This window comes from Stigmatopora nigra, chromosome 6, assembly GCF_051989575.1.
Source record: "Stigmatopora nigra isolate UIUO_SnigA chromosome 6, RoL_Snig_1.1, whole genome shotgun sequence".
In the NCBI taxonomy this organism is placed as follows: domain Eukaryota; kingdom Metazoa; phylum Chordata; class Actinopteri; order Syngnathiformes; family Syngnathidae; genus Stigmatopora; species Stigmatopora nigra.
In genome coordinates this window covers 11,771,222-11,788,774 of record NC_135513.1, presented here as the reverse complement: position 1 = coordinate 11,788,774, position 17,553 = coordinate 11,771,222, and the positions used below count along the sequence as shown (strand labels likewise).

General features: G+C 38.6%; 2 protein-coding genes across 9 annotated transcripts; both read right to left on the bottom strand.

The window, feature by feature from the left end:
• Positions 1 to 98: 98 nt before the first annotated feature.
• Positions 99 to 6,876, bottom strand: iqce (IQ motif containing E). 8 transcript variants are annotated; one of them, XM_077718340.1, is made up of 22 exons: positions 6,538 to 6,876; positions 5,770 to 5,852; positions 5,558 to 5,688; positions 5,289 to 5,328; positions 5,071 to 5,223; positions 4,702 to 4,785; positions 4,570 to 4,625; positions 4,393 to 4,506; positions 4,214 to 4,264; positions 4,047 to 4,117; positions 3,898 to 3,970; positions 3,788 to 3,828; positions 3,567 to 3,718; positions 3,345 to 3,400; positions 2,777 to 3,036; positions 2,639 to 2,701; positions 2,227 to 2,334; positions 2,072 to 2,158; positions 1,766 to 1,943; positions 1,043 to 1,164; positions 709 to 836; positions 99 to 594 (listed from the first exon to the last, which is right to left on the bottom strand). In XM_077718340.1, exons 3-22 carry the CDS (start codon positions 5,606 to 5,608, stop codon positions 485 to 487), a joined length of 1,998 nt encoding a protein of 665 aa, XP_077574466.1. In that variant the 5' UTR covers positions 5,609 to 5,688; positions 5,770 to 5,852; positions 6,538 to 6,876; the 3' UTR covers positions 99 to 484. The 8 variants fall into 8 exon arrangements, with proteins under 8 accessions (XP_077574466.1, XP_077574460.1, XP_077574465.1 ...); XM_077718334.1 differs by having other exon boundaries at positions 4,570 to 4,637; positions 6,538 to 6,875; XM_077718339.1 differs by having other exon boundaries at positions 4,570 to 4,637; positions 5,071 to 5,211; positions 6,538 to 6,875.
• Positions 6,877 to 9,584: 2,708 nt separating this feature from the next.
• tnpo2b (transportin 2b) lies at positions 9,585 to 17,488 on the bottom strand. The gene is made up of 23 exons (XM_077719312.1): positions 17,162 to 17,488; positions 16,003 to 16,102; positions 15,791 to 15,866; positions 15,137 to 15,286; positions 14,951 to 15,057; positions 14,724 to 14,857; positions 14,313 to 14,394; positions 14,030 to 14,152; positions 13,725 to 13,843; positions 13,555 to 13,612; positions 13,299 to 13,470; positions 12,969 to 13,121; positions 12,464 to 12,689; positions 12,212 to 12,383; positions 11,908 to 12,102; positions 11,648 to 11,806; positions 11,407 to 11,494; positions 11,130 to 11,324; positions 10,884 to 10,959; positions 10,695 to 10,794; positions 10,522 to 10,596; positions 10,317 to 10,449; positions 9,585 to 9,723 (listed from the first exon to the last, which is right to left on the bottom strand). The coding sequence occupies exons 2-22, from the start codon at positions 16,099 to 16,101 to the stop codon at positions 10,342 to 10,344; spliced, it is 2,667 nt and encodes an 888-aa protein (XP_077575438.1). The 5' UTR covers position 16,102; positions 17,162 to 17,488; the 3' UTR covers positions 9,585 to 9,723; positions 10,317 to 10,341.
• Positions 17,489 to 17,553: the final 65 nt, after the last annotated feature.

Sequence of the window (17,553 nt, the reverse complement as noted above, 5' to 3'; positions counted from 1 at the left end):
CGAAAAACAAATCAGTGTATTTAATAAACATACTGGTAATGGCACGCAATAATGCTGTAAAAATTGATTTTGAAAAAGAAACAAGGTGAAAGTTATGCAGGTGATTTTCTTTTTATTAGATATCTCCCTTAAATTGAAATTTGAATGCCATATAAAAACAGAAACTAAGTTCAAATGTTACAAAATAATTAAAAAAAAAACACCGAACATAGTCCCTAAGTAGCTGTGATCCATCTTTTGTTTTAACAATATGGGGTACATAAAACTTTTAAAAACATGTCACTAAGCATCAATCATCTTTCCAGTGTGGTTTACTCAGTACAAGAAAAATAACATCTTTATTGCCATCGTCTGTGATAAGTAAATTTCCACATTTTTAGGCACTTTAGAGACAGGAATGATGGATTTCACGCAATTGTTTCGCTGCTATCAGGAAGGAAGTTCAGCGACAGCGATGAATTTATGGTCCATAAACATGATGCAGTCACATGATCCTGGCCTCTCTTTTTCTGCGAGGGTAGGACTCGGCTACGATGATGTCATCCGAATCGTCGGAGTCCGAGTGCTCCGAGTCAGCGTCGACTGCATCCACCTCTGATTGGACAACAACAAAAGAGTACATGACAACCAAAAGTTACATTTAGGCTCGCTCTCCCCACAGTATTCCCCAGTATTGAGCAAAATCAAAAGCTTCTTAAGCTTTCAAACCTTTTGTCGGCGTCAGGGTTTTGGGATTCCTGGAGACGGGCAACAGCTCTTCTTCCTCATCCAGGCACGTTTTAACAGATGTTGCACCTGTGTTGTCTTCAAATTCTGATGACGCTCCTCCTTGCAAACTGTTTCCACATGAAAAAAGGTTTTAGTCTGAGATGTGTGGTACTTATTGTATACTAAAAGTACAAAATATATATACATATATTTCCCTGGTGAATAACTGGAGTCTATTTATTAAGTCTTTTATCTGTTATATTAGGTGCCAGTATTCTGTAAGTGTTTTCTATAAAGGAACACACTCTACTTGAGTGTGTAAGTGGTATTTCACCTCTGTGCAATGTATTGACTGCGAGCTAGATGGCCACGGAACGCAGCCTGGATGCTGACAAGAGAGCCTTCGTCTAGGGTTTCTCCATCCTGTGGAATGGTGGAATCTCCAGCTTGAAGAACCTGAAACACAAATCCAATGAGATGTCAGACGACTACAGTTGAATAAATCAGTGAATTGCAATCATGGGAGAAATCATTTGACTGATTTATATTGACTTTATTGAACAAATGTCGGACTAAGCATTTATTCACAAGCTGCCATAGCGACAATTGATGCCCGGATATTCCATGGCAAAACGTAAGCTAATTCAACAGCTGGCCGTTAAACTGAGCTCATAACAACTAATAGTTGACTCTCATTTGCTGACTCTCACACATTATTGTGGAGCAGACTTACTGCCATTTATTTGCACTACTCTGACTGTTTTATAGTGTTGTGTAAATCTTAGGGGATGCATCAGTGTCCCTTATTTACTCTATTTACTTCAAACTGTATTTTAAAGACATTAAAATGCTTTGGAACACTTTAGTAGAGTCAATAAATGGTAAAGCAGTAAATACAGTGAATAAACAAGTTGTTTGAATAGAGTAATAGACATATGTTCTCTCTAATGTTCTCCTTTAATAGTCAATCCAGTTATTCATGGGTGGACAGGATTATTGTTGTCTTTAAGTTCTGAATAGGCCAACGTAGTTCTTTTTGGATTTGTTTTAAACACACCTCACTTGTGGACTTCCTCCTAAAGACAGGGTTCTCCTGATCTGGCTTCAGACCTTCCTGTCCATCATCATCTTGGTCAACGCCATCCGCCTCATCATCGAAAGCACCGGCATCACAGGATTTGCTTCCTCTATCCTTCAGAGACTGGACCATTGCTCTCAACTGTCTCAGCTTCTTTCTATGAAAAAAAACAAGAAAGGCCATCATTAATTGGAAACTATAATTGCTCCATGTAAGACATTTTGCACATTATGTCTTTCAAAATTAGTTTTCATCAGTTGTAAGTAAATGGAAAGGCAATTGTACTCTTGCTTCTGTCGTTCTTTGTGCATTTGACAACGCCATTCTTCAGCCTCTTGTTCTTTTTCCATGTTCAGCTGTAGCACTTCTTCCCTGCAAAAGGCAAACATAAATAATCAAAATGGAGGCAAAGTTGACGTCATGTACGAGACCCCACTTACCGATGCCGCCTTTGCTCTATTTCTCGGTTGCTGGTTTGCTCAATTCTCCAGCGTTCCAGTCTCTCTTCCAATTCCTCTTTTTCCCTCTTCAACTCCTCGACTTCATCGCTGAGGATGACAACACATGTTATCCTCAACAACTAAAACATTCTGACAGCTTTTAAGACTTTTCATAGTGACACACAAGATTTTTTTCTGCACCAGTAGATCACATTGAGAATATTGACTTGATAGAAATCAATGTAAAATAACATGTAAATGAGATATTTAACATTTTTACAAGGTTTACATCATCACAGGAGCCAAACTAGGGGATGAAAATGCAAAAAGCCCCAAAATATGGTATAGTTGAATATCATTTGACAGTTATTATATGAGAAATGCTAATTTTGGTGTGGGACAATCGCCATACTTGTGCTCCTGCCGTGATTTTTCCTCTGCTTGCTGTTGATTCCGCAGCCATCTGACTTCCTCCCTGAAAACAAAACAAAAAAATCATAATTTTAGCACAAAATAGGGGAAAGCACAGAGATGCTGTGTTTTTACTCACTCATTATTGCTCAGCTCCTCTTGCAGCTGCGACCTCTCCGCCTCCAACTGCTCCAAGCATCCTTTTAGGCCTGACACGTTGTCTTCCTCGAGGGTCTCTGTTACCGCGTCCACAGTGAAGACAGACATGGTCTGGACGGCCAAATCCAGGCACTCAGGTAGGGTGGTCTGAACCTCCTTTTGCTCAACGGTGGAGGATGGAGTCTGACAAGGCTGGTCTAATCGATACCTGGCTTTTAGAGCATTTCTCTCTTCCAGCCTCTGATTGGACAGAGAATTGCAATAGCACACAATGGTACATTAAAAGGGGTATTCTGAGAAAAAAAATTTAATCATGAAAATATATAATCAAAGTGCCTAAAATATGCATTTGGGAAAATAAGGCACAATTAAATGTGCACATACTATTTTGTGTATTACAAAATGTATTTTCTATTGTTACCAGGTTACCTTGTATACTGTATAGCAAAAATGAATGCTTGTAATTGGTTAATTATTTAAATACATTTTAAAATGGTATGAATTGGTTGAAGAAATTTTGGAAAAAAACAATAACGGATTGAACTGACCTTTTCCAGGTCAATCAGTCTCCTCAAAAGCCGATGTTTGCTCCACTCTTTGTATCCTAAAACAAATATTAACACATTTTTTTAATTATAGTATTCTAGTTATACTTAACTATTTTTTTCCAATATTCTAGCATTTAGCAAATTGCAACCTCTCCATATTGCCTTTGTTAGACAGCTCCCATTTTATTCCACTGGCTTTTCAACTTTGGAGTGCATACAAACCTTTAATGCCAGCGGCAGGACTCTCAGTGTCTAGCTCCTCTCTGAGCTTGGTATTTTCCAGTTGTAATTGCTTGAGGTCCTCGGACAGACGTAGTACAGTAGAGCTCAACGCCCTCTGTTGCTTGCGGAACGCTTTACTCTCTGATAAACCGCTATAATGGGACAGAAAAAAAGTATGTAACAATATAAAACAGAATATCACTAAGGTGGCATTGGCAAACCTTTTTTCTGAAGCATCCAAAAGCAACCTCAGTCTCTGGATCTGAAAAATGAAGAAGCATATGATGAAATAATGTGACTTATCTGTGAAAAGGGGCCATTTTTGATTTACCTCTTCATAATAGTTCCTGATAGTTGTCCTCATCTCATAGAGGTTGGTGGCCCTTAACTCGCTTTGCAGGTTACTGTTGTACAAAATGTCATTTGACTTTAACTATTAACATCATAAAGAGCAATATTCCGAGTTCTGTAAAACATTACCCAATGGCGGTTTCCCTTTCTCGACATTGCTGCTCTAGCTTCAGTATTCTCTGCTTCAGCCCATTTATCACCTGTGCGCATGGACGCCATCTTAGATTAGGATTAATTTTAATCATTAATAATATTTTTCAAAAATAACTAAGTTCAGTTGAAAACATGGAACTTACCACACTGCCCTCATGCTTCTTATCCACTAAACTTCGTATGTATTCGGACCTCTGTGGCAATATAAAAGAAGAATGTATTGAGTCTCTTTGTGTGGCATAAAACAATTTTTAAACATGACAAATGCAGAGGCGTAATGTTTACATTCCAAAATGACCGCTTAAAAATACAATTACCGTACATTGGTGGGGTCAAGAAGCTCCTCCAACTGCTTTTCCCTTTTTACGTTGTCTTCCTCCAGGCGCCGAAGTTTGACTTTCATTTTCTGGTTGTCAGACTTCTGCTCGTGGAGACTCTGCAGCCCATAAACAGTTATGACTTACATAAGAGCCATATATCGGATTAATGTAAGGTTTACCTTTTTGAGGAGTGTGATCTCATTATACATCTCTTCCTTCTCTCGGGCCACTGTAACTAAGCCGAGACCAATAGAATAACCAGTTAGTAAAGTCAAGGCTGTTCTTGCTTCCTAAATAAAATCTTCGCTTACTATTGTGCGTCAAACGATGAAATTTTCTAGAGGGCAATGTATGTCTAGGAAACTCTGTTGTCAGGTCCCATTCTGATCTCATTTCTTTGAAATAACAAAAAGAGAAGAAAATTGTTCATCAGATGCAAGTTGAAACAAGCCAATTGTAAGTTGCCAGTTAAAAAAAAAACTACCAAAAATCCTATTTTCTCAAGGTAAAACATGACTTACGTCATTCTACCTAATTTTTCAAATTGTAAAAATACAATTACAACATGAGGACTACTGTAAGTTAAAAAAAATATGGTGATTGACGATAAAAAAATAAATAAAAGGGTGCATGTAAGTTTCTCTCCCGAGTAAGCTATGCTGGTGTTTTGGAACATCTACCGTGGTTGTTGCTGAGGGACGTGAAGCGAGCTGGGCCCATCTCTCCACCGGGAGTGTCACAAAAGGAAGCCCTTGGCAGCTTCCAAGCCGATAATGCCACTTTCCTGTGGTTCATACTAAGGCTGGAGCGGTATGGAGATCCTGCACAAGAGACTAGTACATTCACTAAAGTGTCTGTTTACCCTCTTATTAAAATCCAATTTTAGACTGAGACTCACTGAGAAAAATGGGAGGCTTTCCTGATTTCTTTTGTTGTGTCTGAAAAAAACAACAACACAGGATCATAAAACATTTGGAGTAAAAAAAGCATACATTTTCTATTTTGTGATTTTTCAAAGAAAAGGGTTGGGAAATATAGTGCTCCTTTGGTTTAGCACATTTATCTATATCAGCTTGGCATTAAAACCTTGGTAACTATTACACAATATAAAATAGCACATGCAGAACATATACTAGACTTAATAATGGAATGGTTGCTCCAACTGACCAGCACCTCAATGTCTTCATCTGTTTGGGTGTCACTCGCCACCGCTGACATGATGTGGCTGACAAAGGTTCACGTTAGATGGACATGTCAGCCTTTGGTGGTGCTCGGTGGGACCCGGAGACAGGAGTAGGCTGTCCAGGAAACAAAAGTTAGACAAAAGTAAATCATTGGTGGGAAAACAGGGCCCACAAATCAATTTATGGGCATTTTACCATGTCACGTGTATTTCCTGGTGGCAAGTCAAAGCTTCAATGGTGGAACCACTACAGTGGCTGTCAAAGGTTCTGTCACCATCCTAAGATGGAAATAACAAAAAAATACGTTGACAGTTAGAAATGTCTCTTCTAAAAGCTCAAAAATAAGTATGTATCAGCAATACTGGTCACTTGGACCAAATTAATGCCAAGATTTGCACAATTGTTCTCCACACCAGCAAAATCATTGGCCAGTTTATGTATCGATTTGTGTAAAATATGTATTATCCCAGAGTATACCTTGAAATAATACTTGATAAAAATTTACATGCACGTGATGCATTTAAGGGCAATATGCCTCTATTTGGAGACAGTCTGGAGCCCTCATACTGTTACCTGTTGAAGTTTTAAATTACGACGTGCATTCCATCCATCCGGTAAATCGTGTAGCATCTTATTTTTTGACTGACAGGTCACACAATGTAAAAATATAGTTTCATAATTATCATTCAAGCCCTATGTTCTCAATCACTCCACCTTGGACTAAATGATACAGTAGTTAAGTGGTTCTTAACTCTGGGAATACTTATGTACTTGTCACTCAAAAATATCTGTGACGTCATAGCGAAACGGCCCATGACGTAGTCAAGGCAGGGAACAAACATGGCGTCACTAGTTTGTATCAGACGTCATACTTCTATTATTAACAATTTTTGTCAACGAATTATAGTTTTGACCATTTTTTGATTAAAAGATTTTTTTAAAATATAAAATAAGTAGATCTACCTGCGTTGAACTTGTTCTTCATTTTCTTGCACAACAGTACTATAGCATCGCTAGCATTCAGCCGATCTCAATTAAAAAGACTGTGGCGTGAGCATTAGCATTACCACTGAGCCAGGGGCCGTGTCACTTTACTCCGTACTAACTCGTCCACGATGCTCGTTTAAACGATCCCGATGCTCCATGCTGTTGTTATTGCATCTGCAAGTGGCAGTTACTTTTCTTTTCTTTTTTTTGACTAAGACTAAGTGATGAGGTTACTTGTTTTACATCGGGTCGTCTAGCAACCAGTCGCCCGTAAAAAGACACGGGAAACCGGAAACACTAGAACCAAAGACTAAAATTAAAAGCAGGAACTAGTAATGACGTTTTAGCTTAATCATGTGTAAGTTCCATCTATCCTATCAAATATATCTTTTGAACGTAAATCACAATTTAAAAAATCATAAAAACCAATACATAGAAAATTATATGGAACCTTCAACTCAAAATACTTATATTGTGAAAACCCTAATTTCTATAATCTTTTCTAGCTTGTTGGCATCACTTCTCCACTCTGTTTTTAATTGGCCAACAGAGCAGAAAGGCAGGATTTAAAGGGCCATTCTCGAATAGAATGAGGGGAAAAATATGAATCATAAACGGCCTGACTGGGCGTGACCCATGAGTGATAAATGGAGGGGGCACATAAACAAACACCTTGATGACGTTTTTTTATATAATGTCAACAATGCATCATTTACCAGTGGATTTTTTGGATTTATATACAAAGCAAATAAAAAATACCATCGAGAAATATGGACTATATGGAACATATTAGACTCTTAATGCATGTACATAATTAGAAAAAAAATAACTAATGTGTCAATGGAATACAGTTGTGAAATTGATAAAATATATAGAATTGGACTTTTGATTTTTATCAAAGTGTGTCTGTGCTAACTACAATAAATAGTAGTTTTGAATTGGAGATGCCTAACACAACACAACAAAATATGTCATTTTTTGCACCAAACTTCAGGCTCTTTATTGTTATTTCAGAGTATGCCTTTAAAAAATTTAAAAAAAAAGAAATAAAACATCTCTATTAATTTGTTCCTATCTATTTGGCAGCAGTTTGGAATATTTTCACAACAATAAGCCACTAAAATAAAGAATACATCCTTTTTTTATACCAATTTGATTGCATCAATAAGAGCCAAATGGGGTTTGGATTGTCTTATATTTTAAAATATAAAGATATTTGAATTGCAACGGTCACAGTTTAGGTCAAATAGAGTACTAATGGTGTCCAACATTAGTTGTTGGAAATCAAAATAACCTGCAGTGAGAAACAATGTGAAATTTACCAATTTTCTCACTGTTTTATCTGAAATATTGCTTTTTCTTGGTGTCTTAGCTTTTTTAAAGGGGTACTAACATACTTATCAAGCATCCACTTATGCAAAGCAAAACTTAGCAATAACACAGGTAGGAAACATGCTCACGGCAGAAAGCGGGCAAGTAAAGAGACCCTCTCTTATAATAAAAATTCACTTTCAGTCATATGATACACAGCTTCAAATTATCTTAAACATGCTTAAAAGGCAAATCACCTTCTCATGCATTATCTCTTAAAACATAAGCACGCACACACTCAGACAAGCAGTATGGCAAGGTTAGTCATTGTAAAAGTGCGGATTAGTCGCAGTTTCACAAATTTGATTTTATTTGCCATTTAGTATTAGGATCTTTTTTTTTTGCAAGTCAAAGACACTTAAGTTCACAGTGCAGAATGACAGAACACTGACATTAGGATAAACACATTCTATGGGTACGGTTAAAAAAAATTAAGAAAAAGTAAATACAAATTAGGTTAAATAAAATAAAAAGTGCAAAAACAACTTTAACAGTAACTGAAAAGGAGCATTAATGTTATTGTGTCATTTCATATATAAACAAGACATTGGTAGCAGCAAAAAAAATAAAAAAATGTGGACCAGATGTGAAACGTCAAAAGACATTTGCGTAAACTATCAATATGGCAGCAAATGGATATCAATACAAATGTAGAACAAACTCGCACACACACATGATCACAGCTAACAGGTGGCAAAGGACATTGCGGTGAGGAGTCAAGTTTAAGTTCAGTACGGTACCATGTCAAAACAAAGCACAATTCACTAATGGACACAAAACGATGAAGGGTTTTACAAAGTCCACATGCACGCACGTCAACGTATATACACACACACACAATTATAGCCTTCCTAAAAACATAAGCAAGGGCGCCATTCTATGATATGCTCCCCATTGATGAGAAAACAAAAAAAAATTGTTAGCCCTAAACCCTCCCTTCATGGAGGAGCAATACCTGTGAAGAAACACAATAGAATCTATTCTCTCTCTTCAGATCAGGTATAAAATTGACAATAAATGCCTCTAATGAAGAAATTGTGCGAAGCAGCACTATGGTCAAAATGACGGTAAGAAAACATTGACGGCAAATAGTGAGAGGTTAGTTTACACAGCGATGTTGGAAAACTTATTGAATCCTATAACCCCGGAAAGTATGACATCACCCTGACAGTGAGTAGAGTTAAGACACCCGTCTGTCTCTTGACTGCATGCTATAGGTTGTAAAAAGTCTGTATTATAGTCAATTCCAAGTACTGCTTGTGCAGAATAATGTGCAAGGGTCTATAAAGGTCAGTTTGTCTTGTCTCATCTGTCCGTTGGTCAAGCTACTCTCACGAATAAATCCTGATTTAAAAACAAAAAAAATCGCAACTATTCCTGTCCTGGCAACCCGGGAACACGAATGCCCTTGGCGTCGTCGCGTATATTCCCTGCCTTGTTAATAAAGTCCCTCCCTCTCGTTCCCTGAACTCTTCTATCCCTGCCTCCCTCCTTTTCCGCCACGCTTGCATCCATTTCTACTCTTTTTCTGGGTGACTCTTTCTGTCCCTACCAGTTAGTTTGTTTTTTTACTGTGTCGGGTCCCTGCCTAGTTAATCTAGAGGTATCCCCCCCCTGTCCCTCCCAGAACCCTCCCGCCGCCCACCCTCCGTCTATGGACAAACACATAAGGGCATGAGGGCCGTCCTTCAGGGGGAGCGGCCGTAAGCGTCCCTCTCCCTCCCCCCAGATCAGGGCAGTGCAATACACAGATGGATGAGTTTCCCATTCACCCTCCTCCTGCTGTCTCACCTGAACACAAGGCAGCAAACAAAAACATTTTTTTTAACAAAAACAGTCCTACATAGTAAAATTATACATACATTCTACCTTTTTTTCAAATAAACTCATTATGTTATCTGTCCTAGGAGTGATCTACATTAAAAAGTACATCTAGTTCAATGTTCTTTTGCTATTTCTTAGACTGTAAAGTTGTTTTTTTTTTCATAATAGGCATGTGGCATACACTCAGTATGACCTTTGTGTATCTTACACAGTTAATGCAACTGTTAAGTCTACATTCACATACACCCACATACCCGCTTGTTCTGATATTACAGTTATGTATACATGTTCCCGTATTTTGATCAACTAAAAATCCCACTTATACTCCAGTGAAACTCTTTTTGCATCCATTTGTTTGAAATTTATAACCCAAAATAATGGTAACCCATGTTTTGTAATAGGTTTGATTTTGATTCCATATTTAACAGCCCAATTTAATATTTCTAGCACTAGATATGATTATATATTCATATGGAGGTAACCTTATTTCAATATTAAATGTATTGTTTCACATTTGTAGTGAGTTAAACAACTTGACATAAAATAATGATTTAAGTCACCTCTTGGATGTGTATGGGGGCAAGTTTATACACCATAGCAAGCCCCCAGTCGCTCCTTCAGCAGAGGGGGGAACTGCTCGGAGAACTGTTGCCAATTCTCTTCCCCAACTTGTTCCTTAAATCCGTGCAGGATCTTTTGAGAACAGTGCAACTTTAGTATATAAAACTCCAAAATATATATCTGGGAAATGACCAGTCCCCTCACCTTATAGAACATATCTCTCAGATCATCTTTAGGGTTGACCCAAGAGGCAACTGCATCACAGAAGAAGATAAAGTCCTGGTAGGGGAGGTTGAAGAAATGTACTTTTTAGTCATTTAAAACAGGTTTTCAGCATATAAAATGTCCAGAATGTTAAAAAAAAAAAGATGCTTTACCTGCACCACACCACCTGGATTTACACCAATCATCATGCAAATTCCCCGGAAGGCAGAGTCTTTCTCTTCATTATCTCGAATGTTGCGGAGTGACGTACACCTGACACACCAAAAAAATTATTACTAACCAAATTCCATGTGAAGCGTTTTTTCCCAAATTCAACCAAAGTTCAACGCTAAGAGTCTCACCACGGCCGGATGAATTGGGGTAGCATGGGAGCAACTTCTTGGGGACACACATAGCCGAGACGTCCAATAGTGATTGCTGGAAAAGAGCAAAATATGTCATTTAGATTCAATTTTTAGAAAAAAGTTGACTTTTTCCTAACATCAATACAATGCAGTGAATCTTCTAATGCAGTATTCCAAATAACATGTATTTACTAGTATCAAAAAGGCAAAGAAAACATGCTGAAAATGCTTTTAAATACATACCAGTGTTTTCTAGGAGTGTCTTGGGAGTGTTTGGTCGATTAATGATTTCAACCAACTGGCTCAAAACCATTGGAATGTACGGCTGCATTTCCACACCCATCTGCATACAAATCTCTCCGATGGCCCAGGTGGCATTATTGCAGACAGAGATAAACTCTGGGTTCAGGTTGGTTCCCAGAATTGGCATGAATTCAGCTTAAGGAACCACCAAAAAAACCAATTGTTAGATGAAAGTAATGAAGGTCTTGTGAATTTTGACTCAAAAGGAGAGAATTACCAATGCAAGGTTTGACGTGAGGGAAACAGGCCTTGGTTAAGTCGCCCAGTAGAGCAAATGAACTCTGTCTTACTTCAGGCATTGTATCCTAAGACACAGTGAGAAAGGGAGACACTTAGAATTAGTAATACACATGGAAGAATACAGTTCCACAATATTGTTCTTACACATTTGTGGTGAAATAAACCTTATACAAATTGCTAAAGTAATCAGTTCGAGTACACAAGGGTATTGCTCTCACTTGCATGCACTGGAAAAGTAGAGTCATAATGTTGCTGTGAGCCACAAGTTTGTCCACATGGCCACCCAATCCTTCAGCGAGGCCACTCAGAAGATCCAAAGCCACAATCATGAAGTCTTTGTCAGGTGCCTCGTACTGGTCGGGCTGTTGACTATACATCTATAAGACACAAACAAAGTTGAGGGAAAAAAACTAGACTAACACAAAAGTGCTAAAATAAGGAACTTTTCTTTAAAATTCTTGAAGAATGGTTGGCCCACCATGGCTTGTGCCAAGGTCTTCTGTACAAGCGTGACACAACGCTGGTAGACAGGCTCGCAGTAGGGAAGGAAGCCACTTTGCAGAGCCGTAGCAACGGATGACAAACACTCCAGCAAGGGGAAGAGATCTTTATCTTCATCCTTTAGTTCATTCCACTTTGAAATCAGGGGAGGCATCAACTTCTGGATGTACTCCTAAAAATAATATATATATAGTTTTAGGTTAGCAGAAGAGTAACATAAGAATTACCATATTCACATACTATACGAGAAACCATAATGAGATGGGGGCTTTTGGGCTTACAGGCTGGTTCAGATGGTGTCCGACAGAGTCCGCTAGGGTTCCAATGGCATCATAAAGAATGAGTAGATTCTTGTGTTGGTACTTTCCAAAAGCAAACACCAGCGTGTCCAAGATGAAGCTGAGGTAAGGCACTAGTTCTGTGCATGCCTCCTCCTCAAGGGTAGCAAATGCGCTTTAGAAAAATAACAACAGGGCGGGTGAGGAATTGGGAGCAGTACATGATACAGTATACAGTATTGGCCACATTTATACCTGCAGGCTGCCTCTTGCACCCCTTTATTCCCATCCAGGATACGTTTGAGAAGCTCAGTCATGAGAGGTTTGAGGTGAGCGTCGGGGGGCTGGCTGACGACCCAGTGAGCATAACGGCTGAGGGTCCAGCATGCGATGGAACGAACCAGTGCCTTCTTGTCGCACAGACATTGGATGAGATGGGGGATGAGTTCTGGCAAGTAAAGTACCATCCCCTGCATGCATCCTTAAGACAAAAAAGAAAATGTTTTCAATGACACATTCAAGACAATTGGGTCATTTAACCAAAGTGTTAAATAACCAAATAACAGTTTTTTTGGACATTTATTCCTTTATAAACATAAATGGGAAATTTCAATAGTGCATGGTATCTAATAACCATAAATCCAAAGAGATTCACCAGTAGTATCTAAAATTATATTCATTGACGTGCCTCTTTATTACTGGCATTCTGTAATAGAATAATATGGATGAGTAATAACAGCAAGTGGACAAGTGGTCTTACCCTCCGCAATGGCCCCCAGGACAAGGATGCCTGACTCCTTGATGACCCAGTAAGGGTGAAAGAGCAATCCTTTCAACAAGGGTAGCAAATGAGGAAGCAGCTCTTCTCGGAACACATTAGCCAAAACATCCAGTGCCGCTGCCGAACATTTCCCTTAAAGATGAAAAAATCAGATTAAGATTATGAACTGTTAATGAAGTCATAGCAAGACATTAAACCAATCATGGTGAATATACCAAAGACTTGATTGACCCTAACCCTAGTCACTGATCCTCCATAATAGGTGAAATTGTGTGTCATCCATCGACTGACACCTTTAACGTCACTTACTTAGATTCCAATCGGACAGCGTATCATCATCGTCGTCTTCGTCATCATCAATGTCTTCTCCCTCCTCCCCCTCTCCTCCTTCGTGCTGCAGAGTTACAGTGCGGGACTTGTGGAAACGAGGTTTGATGTCTTGCTCGCTGTCTGGAACAGCCTCATCTTCCTCCACATGACCCTGAAGAAGAAAAAATTTGCAAATGAACAGGAAAGCAGTTACCGAGCTCAAAAATGCATGCCAAGCTGGAAATAATAGCCTTGCCTTTAGAAGAATATCCAGCTCAGAGTATTTCATCCCATTCACCAAGATCGGTATAAGTCTGAAATGAAAAGTAAAGACAGATAAAAGGTATTTCTTTAACTAGAGTTTGAAAAATCAAGCATTTATATGACTTAGTCAGCCTATTATATGGCAGGCATGTGCATACTTACTGGACCAAGTGTCCAGACAGAGCTTCTTTACAGATTGGTTGCTCTGCTAAAGTCAACCAAAATTCACAGGCCTCCAAAGCCACGCTCTCAGTGGGGTCTTGTGTCCGTTGCAGCATGTACTGACGAAAGAATTAGAGAATGTATTTACGTTGTGGGGGATTTCAATACTTGGATCTTGTTTTTTTTGTGTATTGGAACAGTCATTTGCATAAGTAGTTTGTAACTTGAAAATGTCGTATTTAGAAGCATTCATAAGTAGAGGTACTACTGTATGCATGTATGGGGAGGCTAACTGAAATCCTCACCTGGATGATACTGTGCATATGTGGGATGAGTCGGTCAATGCGGACTTCCAGCAGCATGACCAGAGCTCTACACACGTTTTTTCGGACTTCACTGTCTTTGTCACCCGCCAGTGCGAATAGGCTCTGGATAGGAAAGGGGGGAAAAAAGACAATAAGGTCATGAATTTTTGTATTATGGTGTGTAAAATGTGAAGAGAGATTATGGATTGAGTTCCCTATAAATTTGCTATGCTTGATCACAATTCGAAAACTCAAATCAGGAAAAAATGAGCAAAGTACCAACCTCAATAAAAGTGTCTATGTTATCCATCAGAGCCTGAGCACGACTAATGATGAACTGGTTTACACATGCTATAGCGTGCGACCTGAATGGGAAGATGGCAGAATTCAGTGAAATAAGCACACTTATTTTCCTATGTAGGGTCAACTTCAAGCTTTTTCCCAGCATCTTTCAGAAAAGGTAATACTACTCTTATTTGGAAATATTGTTTTTCTGTAAGAAAATATGTTATCTTGCAATAAGCAATGTTATTTTTTAACTGACTAAATGCATCATTGTCTTTAAAAAGAAAACCACGCTGTTATTTGTTGTGGAAAAGCGGTTATAGCAGTACATTAAAATCTCTAGAGCACCATTTTTTTATACATCATTTTCAAGACCGTCAAGCACTATTAATATGTCATTCAAACCAACCTTATTTTGTTGCTGCAGTGATTGAAAAACTGCAGGAATTTAGGAATCATAATGTTAAGTGGCCTGTTCAGTGCGTCGCTGTCCAACAACTCAGAAGAATCTTCGCATATCTTTTGCAAAGCTCCGAAAGAACCCTGAAAATTTGAAAGAAAACCACACAAATTAATGCGAGCCAATTCAGTAACAACTGCTTTATGGTTTGTAGTTGCCGACCACGCCATTCTGACCTCACAAGTGTAGTAGTCCTCCGAATTCAGTAAATTGCAAAGCTGCGGCAACAATTCTGGCCATGCTTGCAACTCCCCTTTTGAAGCTATGGTTGTGATCAAGATACCTTAACCATAAAATAAATATGTTGAACACAAATGCCATAAATTAGCACAAAGACACACTGACTGTATTACAGGACCCACCAATAGTAGCTCTGATGAGCGGGGAAGGATCTCCAATATTGTTGAGACATTCTCGTTTAATAAAGTCGGCCACATTGGAAGGGAAGTTCTGATAATGAGCCTTAACGTTGTTTTTCAGGATCAGGCCACTGAGCGAGCGAGTGGGCTCATCTAGACAAGGAAGGCAAAAAAGAGATGACAGTTGTAAACAAGGGTATACTAAACTAGTTATTTGATGGTATTTTTTCCATTTTTGCCCCAACTGAATGAATGTAATCAGCTGATTTGACTTTTTTTTTCTAAAGCAGCAGTCCCCCGATCTTGTTGCTCCAAATTTTAATTCCAAAATTGTAAGTTTGGGCAATATTTTTGAAGAAAAATATTCAAAAGTGTTTAAATTGTATTCATGATCAATAACATCTGATAAAATTGAATAAATACATATTTTTTTCTCATCATAGGAGAATATATAGTATTTTCTTGCTTCTATGCAGGTGTTGTTTTTATTTTGGGATAAAAAAATATTCATTTAAAATTCCAATAGTCCAATAAAGGAGAAAAAAGGAAGTATTTTGTACACCACGGCATAGTGACCCACTTAGAATTTATGTGCATCCATAAGAGCGATAAGCAAGTTGAGTAGAGGTTATTGAATAAAATGATAAAAATATTCACCTTCTGACTTTAGGCTTGTAAGGACAAAGATGAGATAGTTGTTAAAATCTGGAAACTGATTGAGTTGCTCCAGTTTCTGTAGACTGCATTAAGGAGTTCTTACAAAACCTCTATAGACACCCTCACATCAATGAAATAAATAGTTGGAATTTTTAACAGGGGCATTTATAAAAGAAACAAACTCATTCTTTTTTCCAACATGAAAAGGATACTTCTTGCACTGCTCTTTGTGTGGCCGTGTCTGGAGACTGCGAGTCCTTGAGAAGCTGCAGAACTTGTTGGAGACTTTGCTCATCGGGTTGCCACTCCATCCTGAAGAAAAAAAAACATTACCCCATTAACAGTCGAGTAAGCAAGTACAAATTCTATGCATTCAAAAAAAACATGCACACCTAAGCAAAATGTAGTGTACACAACATAACAACGATAATGAATGACATTAACATTACATTTGGAATATCCACATTGTGATGCAACCAGCATCACCATGTTAGCTAACAATTATGGGTGGTTGATGTGATGGTATTACAATATAAAATAGCAGTTATGAGTCACTAGGTCATTTGAATTGTATCGTTACACATCAAGTTGTAGCACAAAAATGCATATTCATTAGCTGATTAACAACTTTGCTCGGGATTCCCTTGTCCATTGCCAACGCATCGTGTTGGCCTTGGAGGTCAGCACTGGTCGTCTCCTTATCAGCCTGGACCCCAAGATTTACCCCACTTGTCTCCCTTATCAAGCTGGACTGCCTTGGATCCTCATGTTAATCAACCTTACAGGGATTTTGGACAAAGAGCCTGTTCTTTGCAAAAGGCACAAGGAATTTGGGCCAAGGGCCGCTGTTCTTTGTAAAGGCCTGATTTTAGGGGAACTTCGACAGTCTGTGTGATACTAAGTTAAAACAAGGGCTCAATACAACAGTAACATAGAAAATGAATCAGCTATACTAAAATGAAAAAGGAAAATAGATCTTCATTTGAGAATCATACAACAGCAATATATAGAAATGATGCAGTAAAACACATCATCGTCTTCATTAGATTATTTGGTTTAAATATGTCATATTATGTTATGAGGTTGAAATAGTGATCCGACTAATCTTATAACAAGAGGCCCGAACGACACCGATTTCTGACGAACCAGCAAATTGTCGTTGCAAACCTTAATGCAAAAACTCCTTCGTTAACAACCACTGCGGCACTTTGACAAGCCACGGGGCGTTAACTAAACTCAAGGCTACATCGACAGCTTAAATGAACTGTATTAATAATCATTTCAGAACCATCCCAAAACCCAAAACCTAGGGTAGATTAGCATGTAGCTCAGCTAAAAAGCATCTGCTTGAATGTACCGCGATATTGTTACCTGTCAGTTCCGATGTATCGATCGTTCGTTTGTGTAAGCAATCCTGTAGCTCCACAGAAGAAAGTAACAACAACGTCATATAATTACGATCTGTGGTACTGAAAAACAACAACTCTCAGGAGCTTCCCAATAGTGCTGTGTTGCTAGCTGTGACAGAGATTGCATGCCTTGCAATCAAGCCGGTGATGGGCATGAACATGTTAGGCTTCCGTACTGGGCGTCTCGTTGTGTAAATACTGTCAATAGCTCAAAAAATATCTGCACTAGAATGGCAATGCACCCACCCCGTGCTCATCTTTTCAACTCTTTGACAGCGATTGACATTCATTTGGTGCCTTCTGTTGTCCACATTCACAAAAACATAACACACCCACAAAATCGGCAAGTTCCAA

Bases quoted from the DNA above. Each gene is read 5' to 3' on its own strand.
- iqce (XM_077718334.1), bottom strand. From the start codon at position 5,608: ATGTCAGCGGTGGCGAGTGACACCCAAACAGATGAAGACATTGAGGTG. The intron at 4,786-5,070 runs GTAGATGTTCCA...GTTATTTCAAAG, and splicing joins GTCCCTCAGCAACAACCACG to AAATGAGATCAGAATGGGAC. The intron at 1,165-1,765 runs GTGTGTTTAAAA...TTTGTGTTTCAG, and splicing joins GGAGGAAGTCCACAAGTGAG to GTTCTTCAAGCTGGAGATTC.
- tnpo2b (XM_077719312.1), bottom strand. From the start codon at position 16,101: ATGGAGTGGCAACCCGATGAGCAAAGTCTCCAACAAGTTCTGCAGCTT. The intron at 13,471-13,554 runs GCAAGGCTATTA...TTTCTTCTTCAG, and splicing joins AGCTGGATATTCTTCTAAAG to GGTCATGTGGAGGAAGATGA. The intron at 11,807-11,907 runs GTGGGCCAACCA...TGTGTCTTATAG, and splicing joins AGACCTTGGCACAAGCCATG to ATGTATAGTCAACAGCCCGA.